Source organism: Sorex fumeus, unplaced genomic scaffold, assembly GCF_029834395.1.
Source record: "Sorex fumeus unplaced genomic scaffold, SorFum_2.1 ptg000061l, whole genome shotgun sequence".
In the NCBI taxonomy this organism is placed as follows: domain Eukaryota; kingdom Metazoa; phylum Chordata; class Mammalia; order Eulipotyphla; family Soricidae; genus Sorex; species Sorex fumeus.
Genome location: NW_026606118.1, coordinates 36,770,146 through 36,784,093, shown reverse-complemented (window position 1 = coordinate 36,784,093; position 13,948 = coordinate 36,770,146). Strand labels below are relative to the sequence as shown.

At 35.8% G+C, this 13,948-nt stretch overlaps 1 protein-coding gene across 1 annotated transcript in view; it reads left to right on the top strand.

Annotated features, from left to right (window-relative positions):
- Window positions 1-13,948, top strand: part of LAMA2 (laminin subunit alpha 2) — a 647,398-nt gene that overhangs the window by 456,111 nt on the left and 177,339 nt on the right. The window contains exons 31-32 of the mRNA XM_056126014.1: window positions 5,475-5,561; window positions 11,240-11,433. Of these exons, the coding sequence (XP_055981989.1) occupies window positions 5,475-5,561; window positions 11,240-11,433 (281 nt within the window). The remainder of the gene's footprint in view (window positions 1-5,474; window positions 5,562-11,239; window positions 11,434-13,948) is intronic.

Here is a 13,948-nt window from a genome sequence, read left to right as displayed (position 1 = left end):
AAAACTTCGTTAGATAAATGCTCCACAGTTTCACTTACATATAACATCTAAAATATTTTTTTAAAAAAACAATACAAAAACTCCACACCCAAAATAACAAGAGCAATTGGTGTTGGAGTGGATGTGGGGAGAAAGGGAGTTTCCCTCATTGTTTCTGGGAATGCCAACTGGTCTATCCTTTTTGGAAAACAATATGGACATTTCTCAAAAAACTAGAAACTGAGCTCCCACTTGCCTCAGCAACACCACTTCTGGGAATATACCCTGGGGGCCCAAAAATACACAGCAGGAACAACATCTGCACTCCTATGTTCATTGCAGCACTATTCACAGTAGCCAGAATCTGGAAACAACCTGAGTGCCTGAAAATAGACAAATGGATAAAGAAACTATGGCACATCTACACAATGAAATACTATTCAGCTGTTAGGAAAAATAAAGTTATGAAATTTGCCCATAAATAGAAGGACATGGAGAGTATCATGCTTAGTGAAATGAGTCAAAAGCAAAGATCAGATATAGAATGGCTGCATTCATTTGTGGTATATAAAAATAATGTATAGTAGAAGACTGATATCCATAGCCAGAGAAAACAGGGACTCGGAGGACTAGTCAATGGTTGGAGCTAACTACAAGTGTGAGCATAGATAAGATAGAGAAGAGACTAATAAGACACTAATAGCAGGGAATGATCATGGCTAGGCAAGATCTGAGTATTAAAAGTAAGTAAAATGATATTTTTGATAATGTTTCAGTTGCAATGCCCAAAAGTAGAAATACAGAGACAGAGACAGAGACAGAGACAGAAGAAGAGCATTTGCCATAGAAGTAGGCAGGGGTTGGAGGGTGAAGGCAGGGAAACTGGTAACACTGGTGCTGGAAAATTTACACTGGTGGAGGGATGGGTGTTGGAATACTGTGCGACTGAATTTAATCATCAACAGTTTTGTAAGGTTCTATCTCATAGTGGTTCAATTAAAAAGTGAATAAAAGCACTTACCTTTTAAGGGACAATAAAAATATATATGCCTATTAATAAATAAATAAATAAATAAACTAACTAACTCATGGAACAGAGTATAGAATGGTAGTAAACAGGGAATGGGGAGCTATGTAAATTTGGAAAGGCCAGCAAAATTGTACACATTTGGGGTTTGAATAAGATCAGAGTATCTGTTATGTATGTGGCAGTAGCTGTTAATATTTTGCTGTACAATCTAAACTTGCTAAGAGAATAAGAACTTGATTTCTTGCCCATCCCCTCCAAAAAAAAAAGCAGGTAAATACGTAAGTCAATAGATTTGTTAATTAACTCAGTGGTGAGAATTCTTTCACAACTTATGTCACATTAGAGATTTTATGATTTTGCTGTGAAATTAAGCTTTATTATGGCAAAACATATACACAAAAATAGTTATGTAATATCGGATAATGAAAATGCTGTCAGGCAATAACAAAATATCTCAAGTGAATTTAAAGTAGCAAGGATACCATTATAACTAGGCCGATCAGTGAAGATCTTCACAAAGACCAGATTCTTGTGGACTTGTGATAAAAGAGATGGAGACAACCATGTGTCTGTGTGGGTAGAAAAACAGTCCATGTAGCAAGGCACTTTCTGGACACAGGTCTGTGCTTAACTCATACTTAGCTGATAGCAAGGACCAAGGAATGCTGAAGTGGCGCTTGTAAAAGGAAGGGTAACTGGAGATGGAGTTATTTACAGAACAGCAGTGAGTACCTAAATGGAGTGAAGGCTAAAGTTTACCGTGGCAAGAAGTGGCATGAAACAAACTAATGCACTGATATTAGTGGTATCATTGGTGGTGGAAGCATCAGCAGCATTTTTAGACAGAATATTGTGCAATATGAGGGAAATAAACACACAAAGTTGACTCTCTGGGTTTTCACAAATGATAGCACAGAATGGCCACTTAACTGTGACTGGAGAATATTACAGAAATGTAATGTCAGTGATGTATTTTTTTTTAAATTTAGAATCTTAGTCTTAGGTGTCTTAGATATAGTACTTCAAATCTTTAAGAATGAATAAGACCATTTACAGGAGTGAGGATAAGGCAGACAGCAAGGAGAAATCTGAAGACTACCCTGGGAGGCACCTTTAGAGGTCAAGGAAATGTAGTAGATTCAGCAAGGTAGACTGAGAAGGAACAACCAGTGAGCTGGCATTAAAATTAGAAAGGGATTATATTAAGGAAGACAATTAATCTTCATAATCTACAGGGACATGCCAGAGTGGCAGAATCTGTAAATCTTGAAATTTTGTTGAAGTAAGTCATTTCACAGCTATAAGGAAAAATGAGAGATGGTCACCAAGAGAGAAGCATGATGATTTTTGAGTGGTACTGCAGACACTAAGAATAGAGGGCTGATGAGGGAGATGTAAACAGAAAGAATAAACTCTAACTTCAAATAAGATGTGATTCTTACTCTTTCCATCACAAGCCCTTTTATGTGATAGAGGGAAAAGACATGTATAATATACAATAAAATTCTAAATAAAAAATATTTCTATCAACTATTGAAGGAGAATTCTATCATTCTTTAAGGCACTGCACTGCACTCTCCTCCCGTTGTTCATCGATTTGCTAGAGCGGGCCCAGTAACGTCTCCATTTTGAGACTTGTTGTTACTGTGTTTGGCATATTGAATATGACAGGGGGAGCTTGCCAGGTTTGCCCTGTGGGTGAGATACTTTCGGTAGCTTGCCAGGCTCTCCGAGAGGGGTGGAGGAATTGAACCCGGCTCCACCGGCTGGGCTGGCTGCACGCAAGGCAAGCACTCTACCGCTGTGCTGTCTCTAAGGCAACAGAAATATATTCTACTGTAAAGAAATATAATTATGCTGGCTTTCAGGAATATCACTTAAAAAGGCTAAAATCTATTTTCAGGGGCTGGAGTGATAGTACAGGGGTTAGGGTGTTTGCCTTGCACATGTTCAGCCCGGATTCAATCCTGGCATTCTATATGGTCCCCCAAGCACCACCATGTGTAATTTCTGAGTGCAAAGCCTGAGTAACCCCTGAGCATCGCTGGGTGCGACTTAAAAAGCAAAAAATAATTTCTTAAAGGCTAAAATCTATTTCCAAGTTCATGTGTGTATGAGTGCTATGTGTGAATATGTGTACAAATACACTCAGGATCAAGTTTTAATCAAAAAGCTAAAAAAAATTATAAAAGCTTCTTAAAATGTGTCAATCATGTATTTGTGGATTTATTTTTGTGATGGCAAAAAATTAATTTGTTAAAAAATGAGTTTGTGGGTAATAAATCAATTTGTTCACATATTTTGCAAAGGTTACAGTTTATTGCTGATTTATGTACTGTTGATTGAGTACATTAGAAGATGGTTAAAATAGGATGCTAATGTGCTTGACCAATAAAATTATAGCCTTGATCTATACACTTTTATTTTTAGAATCAGTTGTTTTCATGGATCTACCAGGGAAAAAAATGGCATTTGCAGCATTACCATTTTACAATAATTACGCTTTTCTTCCTGTTTACAATGCACCACATACTTTTATTCTGTGGAAATACATCTCTATTTATATTTGAGGAATGCTTATAATAACTGAAAATTACATGTTAATATTGTTTAGTTTTTTTTGATCTTGTCAATTCCTTTTTTTAAGATAAAATGTTTTGAAATAGTGTAGTAACACTGGCTTCGTGCACCCATGTAGTGAAAATTGGGCAAGGTGTCTAAAGACCTACTTATAAAATTATCTGCAAATATTATTATTCACATGCAGAAAGTTTCCAAATATTTCTTATTTTATGTTTGAATTACATTATTTTGTGTTTGAAGTAAAATCTAGTTTGAAATTCATATGTAAATTAGAAAGACACTTTTAAGCAAAATGTTTATTCACACTTTTATTTGTTGAAATGCCAGTGGCAGTTTGGGCTAAATTTTCAAAAAAATAAAGACTAACACAGCTTTCATGCTTCTTTTCTCTATTTTTTTAAATTAATTTTTTCAAAAACACCGTGATTTACAAAGTAATTCTTTTTTTTTTAATACTCTTGCATTTTTATTTTATTTATTTATTTTTTAATCTTTATTAGTGAAACACCATGAGGTACAATTGTAGGCTTACAAATTTTTGTGCTTGGGTTTCAGTTATACAATGTTCGAATACCAATTTCTACACCAGTGATTCTTTTTTTAAAAAACATGAAATACGAGGTTTTATTTTTAATCCTAGAAACCAATAAAGGCTACATAATTAGCATTAATATCTTTCAGATTATGCCTACTTGGTCAGTTTCTTAGAGAAATGTCCAAAATATCTTTTATTTCAGATGGGTTTTTGACCTACTTACATTCTTTTTTTTTTTTTATTCAGTTGTTTCAAGCAGTTAGTGTTCCAACACCACCAGTATCACCTACCCTCCACCAATATCTCCAGTTTTCCTCCCAGTCCCAACCTGCCCCCTTTTGGCACATAACAAACTTACTTTATGAGCAAATTGATGAACAAAGGGAAGACAGTGCTACAGTGCTACAGTGCTACTTATTCCAACAAAATTTTAGTGAATGATCAGAAAATAAATAGAATGTTCAGAAAATAAATCAGTAAGGACCATTAGTGATTCTATATGCTTTTGACATATGTAAATAAGAAAATTAAAACCATTTAATGTAAAAACTGCTTATTCTCATGTATATATAGATGTTTTCAACTCTGAAATCTAAAGTATATTACATTGAATTTTACTTTATACCTGGATCACATTATGGTAATAATTATGTCTCACCTGTCATTCATAATTTTGTCACCTGAAACATAGTCACTATATTAAATTGAATATTATATATGCATAAATTCTACTCATATATTTCTTTTGATTTGTTTTAAAATAGAATGCATTCAGATTTTTGATATTTTGTGGTTATCATAGAACTTTCAAAATATTAAAATTTTCACATGTTCGATGTCAATTTATTAAAATATTATTTGTGGACTTTGAGTACTACTACTTATTATATGCTTCCAATAAAAAGGAATATATTTATTAGTTATATATAAAAAATAAATGGAATAGATATTCTCCAGTGAAAAAACACTCCTGAACTCTGGCCAATAGAAGTTACCAAACAATGGGGAGGGATGGGGTGGTCTAGCAGTGACCTCAAGATGTAGAGGAAGGATCTAGAAACTCAACAGTAGTAGTGCATGTAGTCACTTTTTATGAAAAAGCCTAAACATTAAAACTGGTATAAATTCGCTTCTTAATAATTAACTCAATTATTTTTAAATAAATTTAAATTTATAATAAATAGATTAATAGATGGCATTGCAACTATCTAGAAATGAGTTCTAACATTCGAAAAAATGAACACTTATTTCAGGTCATAAATTAACTGAACTAAATTTTTTAAGTTATTTTTCTTTTCTCTGTCTTTATTTTCTTTTTCTCTTCTGATTGCTCTTTTCAATTTTCAGTTTCAGTCCTTCATGTGTCTTGGAAGGCCTGGATGATTACCGTTGTACAGAGTGTCCCAGAGGATATGAAGGCCAGTACTGTGAAAGGTATGAAGTCATAATACATATAAAGCTATGATACTTTGGAGATTATATAGTAAAGCATAGCAACAGAAAAGTACTCTGTCTTCATTTACTCTATTGGCTAATATATTCATTGAGACTATTTTTATAATTTTAGACTTCCTCAGAGAGAGCACTTTTGCTTAATCCTATATTTTGACTTTCTCAAAGATCAAAATCATTTTGCAGTAATAATTTACTTTAATACATGCTTTCATATATACGTGGGTTGGAGCGATAACACAGGGGATAGGGTCTTTGCCTTGCACGCAGCCGACCAGGCTGACCCAGGTTCGATTCCTCTGCCCCCCTCGGAGAGCCTGTCAAGCTACCGAGATTATTTCGCCCACATGGCAAGCCTGGCAAACTACCTGTGACATATTCTATATGCCAAACAGAGTAACAAGTGTCACAATGGAGATATTACTGGGCCTGCTCAAGAAAATTGATGAACAATGGGAGAACAATGACAATAACAATGACATATATATGTATGTGTATGTGTCTTGGTATGTGTTTTCATATATGTTGTATACACACATATATGTATATACATATGTTTCATACACACACACAATCCTCTGAGCATCACCAGTGTTGAGCCCTGAGCATATGTGCATATAAACATACATGAATGAATGCATAATTATAGAAAAAAAAAGCTGAGTAAATCCAATTCAGGCTGGAGACAGAGTATATCATGTTTGACTTCACAACCCAGGTTCAGTCCCTACTACCATATTTGATCACCTGATCACCACCAGGAGTGATCCCTTAGCACAGAGCTAGGATAGAGCTATAAGTTCTGTAATATTATTGCCTGGGTATTCAAGATTATCAACATCTTTTTAAATTTGTTTTTAATATTATCTCTAATGTAAAAATGAAAGTTAATAGTTAAGTCAATCCAAGGACTGGAGCAATAGTACAGTGGGTAGGGCATTTACCTTGCATGCAGCCAACCTGGATTCGATTCCCAGCATCCCATATGGTCCCCTGAGCACTGCCAGGGGTAATTCCTAAGTGCAAAGCCAGGAGTAACCCCTGAGCATCACCAGGTGTGACCCAAAAATTTTTTTAAAAATTTAAAAAAATACTTCAGTCAATCCAGCACAACATATGATAATTAGAACACAATTAGTGGCTGTATAAAAGTGTCATTAAGATCCATGAGCAAGCCTCAATTTCACAGGAATAGAGAAACTTTTTCTGACAAGGGCCATTGGTTTATTTATACCATCATCTTCTATCCTTAATATATGGTCATGTGGTCATGGGCAGCTAACAGGAAGCATATGTGTCTGTCCAGTCATGTATCAGGGTCAAGCCTATGATTTAGTATGCCTCATATCCTCATAGTTCAGATGTCCTCAGTCCTTAACTATAACATCAGAATAACTAATGCTTAATCTTCTTAGCATAATCAGTACAAGAATTGAGTTAGTAGTGTATTTTTTTATTTGCTCTTCTTTTTTTTTTATTTTAAATCACATTGAGATAGTTACAGGTTTACAAATTTTTGTGGTTGTTTCAGTCATACAATGTTCGAGTACCCATCTCTCCACCAGTGCCCATTCTCTACCACCAACATTCCCAGTATCCCTCCCACCAACCTCCACTCATGCCCCCCGCCCCCAATCCCCTGCCTCTGTGTCAGGCTCTTTCCCTCTTTATCCTTTTGGTGTTATGGTTTGCAATACAGGCAATAAGCGGCCATCATGTTTGGTCAAGTGTCTACTTTCAGCACACATCTCCCATCCCAAGAGATCCCTCCAACCATCATTTACTTAGTGGTCCCTTCTCTATCTCAGCTGCCTTTTCCCCCAGCATGTGAGACAGGCTTCCAAGCCATGGAGTGATTCTCCTTGCCCTTATCTCTACTACCCTTAGGTGTTAGTCTCCTAATATGTTACTTTATATTCAACAAATGAGTACAGTCATTTTATGTCTGTCCCTCTCTTTCTGACTCATTTTACTTAGCATGGTACTCTCCATGCAGGGGATATTTTTGAAGCCTATTTTCTCATAGTAGGAACAAAAAAGCTTAATAACTTACCCGCCATACTTGAGTGTGCCTTAGGGATAGAGACTTAGACTATGACTAAGTAGTATAAAATACAAAAATGCAGATAACTTTGCTCCACAGCAAAACAGATTTGTGGATATAATTTGTGCTCCAAAAATTTCCTTGGAAACAGATTAATATTGGAATATCATCCAGAATTAAACCATTACTTAAATCTTTCTTTTCCATGTCCACCTTCACTGACTCATGTGTTATAATCTGAAGTCCTGCCTTAAATTTTTATTTACTTGCAAATATAAACAAACAATAAGTGTATCATCGGCCACATAAGAATCTTCTTATAATATAACTAGCAATGGCTTTATTAAATGTCTTGAATAAGGAAATAATTTAATAATTGGTATGTTGAGGATCAGTGAGTTATACCCATTACTCAGCTACATCCAGTACTTGGGGTTTATCTGGCTCTACTCAGGGATCAGATCACCACTGATGGTGCTCAGAGGGCCGTGTGTGTGTGTGTGTGTGTGGGTGTATGTGTGTGTGTGTGTGTGTGTGTGTGTGTGTGTGTTGGGGGATGGAGGGGATAAACCTAGATCAGAGGCAAGACAAGGCGAGTTCCCTATTCACTGTACTATCTTTCCAGCCTCTGGACAAGTTTTATAAATTCCAACAGAGTTTCTGTGAGTTTGAAAATTATATTCCCAAATGAGTCTATATTTGTCAACAATTTTAAACACAATATTATTTTCACTATACAATATTTATTAACAATTTGCATGCCAACAGAAAACTTGGAGAAATTAAATGAGTTGAAGCACAGTTAATTCCAAAAAATGTATTTGTTGTAGAGATTTATACATCACTTAGAAGTGTATGTTTTTAAATTTTGTAAGTGGTCTTGGGTTATTTGTGATTGGACTATTATTCATTTTATGCCCTTGTAAATACCAGTAGGATGATGACTAAAAACATCTCTGTACACTAAGGAAATTACAGGCAGTAATTTATGAAACAATGTTTGATAATATAGCTACATTTATAAATTTAAATTACCATTATCTACAAAAGCATGTATACAAAAATATTGAAAATGTGCACTGAAATGATAATTATCATCTTAAGGCAATGTGACTAAAGAAAATGTATTTTAAAATATGCATTAAAGTATAATCAATGAGAGTTGACAGTTCATATTGCTTAAGATTAGCAGGGTTATACAATATCAGATATGAATGATTTGAATTGTTTTTCAATTTTCAAGTGTTTTCACAGCTTTCCATTTATCATTTCTAACATAAAAGATCAATTTACATTTCTTTGAAACATTTTTATTCAGCTAAATTGAAGCAAAGATCTTATTTAAACCTCTATGCTAACTTCCAAATAAATTTGTTTCACTTATGAGAGCTTCTTAAATTATTTATGTCACCTTATTATCTGCCCAGACTCATCAGCTAAGGTCTAAAATTGCTTAAATATCATCAATATCACTTTAATGAAGACGCACCCGCATATTCTTACTCTTGCAATAACTCTTTGAACTTGTCATCATTATGGACCTCTTATAATAGTTATTTTATTTACAACTGTTAAGAAACAATTTGAGGATGCTTCTTTAAATAATATTTTATTGTGCATTTGTTATATTTCATAGGAAAATTAATAATCATACAAATTATAAATTAACATAAGGTTAATGTTATAGATAATCTTTGTGTTTTGGTATTTCTTATCAGCAGAGGATAAATTAGCTTTTATTATTTTATTTGTTGTTACTGTGTTTGGCATATCGAATACTCTCGGTAGCTAGCCGGGCTCTCCTAGAGGGGCGGAGGAATCGAACTCGGGTCGGCCATGTTGGCCGCTTGTAAGGCGAACGCCCTACCCGCTGTGCTTTTGCTTTTTGGGTCACACCCGGCGATGTTCAGGGGTTACTGCTGGCTTTGCACTCAGGAATCACTCCTGGCGGTGCTCAGGGGACCATATGGGATGCTGGGAACCAAACCCGGGTCGGCCACGTGCAAGGCAATTGCCCTACCCGCTGTTCTATTGCTCCAGCCCCTAGCTTTCATTATTGACCATGAAAATTTCTACCACCTGAGGACACCAAAAATAGACCCAAGTCATCTAGCCAATAATTAAAATGTTTGTTTTAAATCACCTATTTCCTCTTTCTTCCATGCTTGTCTCCATAAAATTGAGTGTTGGTTATATTCATGCTGACCTTCTAATTTATTTTCTTATCCAGAATATACTAATGAAAGGCAGGAACTATTTTTAATAATTACAGTGGGACTGATGGATTGCATGTGGTCAACCCGGGTTTGATTCCTGGCAGTACAAATGGTCCCCTGAATTTTTCAGGAATGACTCTTGAGCATAGAGCCAGGAGTAATCCCTGGGCACCACCAGATGTGACTCAAAAACAAAAATAAATCAAAATAAGGCAACAGATAATTCGGTACTGTCTTGAGCAAACCAAATTATGTTATCATAAGTTTATTATCTTTTAATCAAATATACAAATATCCAAGCTACCAAATATCCAGTAAAATATCCCAAAGTGGCATAATATGTAGGTGAGTGGATGTGTAGATGGATGGCAAGAGTTGTGAAAGGACTGAATTTTTAAGGGATCCGGTTCCACTCACTTGATAATTTTTCAAAGTGTGTACTTATATGTATATGTAACATTTGCCTACTTTCACAGATACATGTTGAAAAATCTATCTTGAGGAAGATTTGGTAAAAGGGAACATCAATAGAATTAACTAGTAAATCTGACGTTTGTTGCCACTTGATTCTTTTGCTCATTAGTAAAGCTAATGAGTTGAATTATTTAGTCATCTTGATCTCTAAAATTCATGAGCCGGGGCTGGAGCGATAGCACAGAGGGTAGGGCTTTTGCCTTGCATGTGGCTGCCCCAGGTTCAATTCCCAGCATCCCATATGGACCCCTGAGCAATTCCAGGAGTAATTCCTGAGTGCAGAGCCAGGAGTAATTCCTGTGCATTGCCGGGTGTGACCCCAAAAGCAAATAAATAAATAAATAAATAAATAAAAACTAAAATGCATGAGCCTAGGAAAGCCCAGAAGTCAGTATAATTGTGCCAATCTCTAATTTTTAAAAGAGACTTTTGAAATAAGCTTATTAGTTAGAGAAGAGACAGAAAGGGTATGGTCGCCGAAATCTGGCTCGTTGCCTGATTCCATATGGTATGCCAGCTGAGAATGGTTCTTCTGGGCAACATTTACAATTGATTTGACAACAGGAAGCACTAAGGTTGAATCCAAATTATGTAAATTGAATAACTGAAAAATAATTCTATTCTACTCCTTAGAAGTTAAATGTGAGATTAGTATTATAAAATAATTTATATTCAGTTATTATTATGTTTTTTGTTTCATTGTCCTGCCCTCCATTTACATTTAATTTGCATTGTATGATTTTGATTTCGCCTCACTGTATTCAACTTAAAATATGTCCTGTTGAGCTCTTTTTTGAGGAATGTTTGCTGACTCCTGATTTATACACTTTCAGTATCAATTCTGTTTCATTCAAGTCAATTCACCCTCCAACCTACAGACATGATTTATAATCCATTTTCCTTGCTTTGTCACTCTCTGAACCCAGGTGTGCCCCTGGCTATACTGGTAGCCCACGCAGCCCCGGAGGCTCCTGTCAAGAATGTGAGTGTGACCCTCATGGCTCACTGCCTGTCCCCTGTGACCCGGTCACAGGGTTCTGCACATGCAGACCCGGAGCCACAGGGAAGAAGTGTGACGGCTGCGAACACTTGCATGCACGCGAGGGCACGGAGTGTATTTGTACGTATACTAACTTTATTAGTCCAGGCCTTGGGTCTAGAGCTCTTGTCTCATTTCCAAACTGCTTGGTTTGTTGTTTTATTTTGTTTTGTTTTGTTTGGGGGAGTGGGTGGAGGGTGTAGCCAGTGCTTACTTTCATTCTCTCCCACACTATCTATCCACCTTCTGCTGTCCGCCTGCTGTTTTTGTCTCCATCCTGCTGAGCCAAGAACAGCTGAGAAAATCCTCAGCATGCTTCAGTCAGTTCATTGAAGACCTACAGCAAAGCTCCTCCAGGCAGATTTCATTTTATTTTGTCCATCTCAGGGTTTGCAGTTTTGCCTAACGTTGGCATTGCCTTTGTGACAGATTAAAGAGCAGGGTTTATTAAATTTTTTAGAATCTGCCTGAATTTGTAGTCTGCTAGACAGATACTTTAAACCTTGAATTACAACTGACTTTTCTTTTCCTGGCTTTTACAGAGGGGGAAAAAAAATCCCAGGCATACTGCTTCTACAGTTTTATAACTTTCTTTTGAATTACAGAAACTGGAGGAAATGACAATAATCCCAAGTATTTTTGCTCACATTTACAATATAGAGAAACAAGTCTTTGATATTGTTTATTATTACTATTATTATTTCTGCTAGATTCTGTGATGGCATATTGAAAGACATTGAAGTTAAACATATTTTTTGGAACTTAATAAATGCTAATCTAAGTTTATTTATATATTTAGCAAGGAACTGATTTTCTTCCCTCTCACTATTTTTGTACATTAAGTAGCAGTGCTCAGGGCCATACCCTATACAGTGTTTGGTGGTCGTCGATGACAGTCCTCCGGGACCTGGAGCAGTATTGGGATTGAACCAGGGACTCCCAGGTTGCAGTGAATGTACTCTAGTCCTTTGAGTTGCTTTCCTAGCCCCAGTATTCTCCTTCTTAGAGAAATTTATATACTGATCTAATTCTTTCTAACGAAAAGAGATATTTAAATAGTAAAGTAACTTTAACTAAATATTTTCTTGTTTTAATAACTTTGCGCTTGTCAGCAATTCTAGTTTTAACATAGTATATATAACTAAATCTTAATAGCATTTTAATTAGAGTATTGTTTGTGGGACCAAAGAAATAGTACAAAGGTGAAAGCACTTGTCTTGAACGTAGTTGATCCCATTTGCTCCCTGACACCTCATATGGGCCCCTGAGCACTGTCAGGAGTGATTCCTGAGCACAGAGACACAGAGTAAGCCCTGAGCACCATGAGATGTGACTCTAAAATAAGATATATAAATAAATAAAGTATACTCTTTGTACTCTCATCATCTGAGTTACTTCAAAGTCTTCAATTAATTTTGAACATGTTGCAAATGATAAGAACTAGCTGGGAGAATAATCATTTTAATTCTTTTCTCAGTATTTTAACCAAATTTTGTGAAAATTCATTGCATTTCAAATGAAAATAAGTGTCAATATCAATCTAAGAAAAATATTAAGGGTAACATATGCTTCATATTAATGTTGTGCTTAGTTTTTATATATAATCATTCACTCTTCTCAAGTATAATTGCATATTTTAATGATGATCTAAGTGGACTGCCAATATAATCCAATGATTTTTAATATTTCATTCAAGTTTATGAGGTCTGGAGAGGATAGTATAGTGGGTAAGACAACTTTGTGTGTGGCTGACCCTGATTTGATACCAGCATCCCACATATTCCCCTGAACACTATAAAGAGTGATCCCTGACCAGAGAACCAGGTATAAACCTAATAACCTAAATATGTAAATTAAAATTTCTTTGAAGTTGAATTATAAACATAGACATACATTGTTGAGATAAAATTTAGTTGCTTTTAATATAAACACTAATCTGAAGGGGACTTGAATTTTAAATTATCAATTTTATTAATTATCCATAAGTAAATTTAAAATTTAAAAAAATTCACATTTGGGGGCCAGAGATAGTATAGTGGGTAGGGCATTTCCCTTGTATGCAGCTGACCTCCATGTGATTCTCAGCATCCCACATGGTTCCCCAAGCCTAGCAGGAGTGAGTCCTGACTGCATATCCGAAAGTAAGCCTTGGTACATCTGGTTGTGGCCCACCAACAAACAAACAAACAAAATCACATTTGTTAAAACACAAATAATAAACATTAAAATATGCAACAAAATGGAGGGATTATTTCCCAAGCAATTACATTAAAGGATATTGTCAGTCTGTTTATCAACTACAGTGAATCTCAAGTCTTAGTCTATTGATGACCAACATCATATACTTTAGATAAATTTATAACAAGAAAACAACTACTTGGGGATGATGTCTCCCAAACAGTTCTCAGGGGACCTGCTGTGCATTCCCAGAAATACTTAGCCCACCGGAACAGGCCATATAGGTTGATGTTTGGCCCAGAGATACAGTGGTGCTTGAGCCTGGCAATGCTGGGAGAAGGGGCTTGCAGGATCAGGGAGTGAACTCAGTGATTCACGCATGCCAGCATGTGCCCCAGTGCTGTGAGCTATCGTTCGG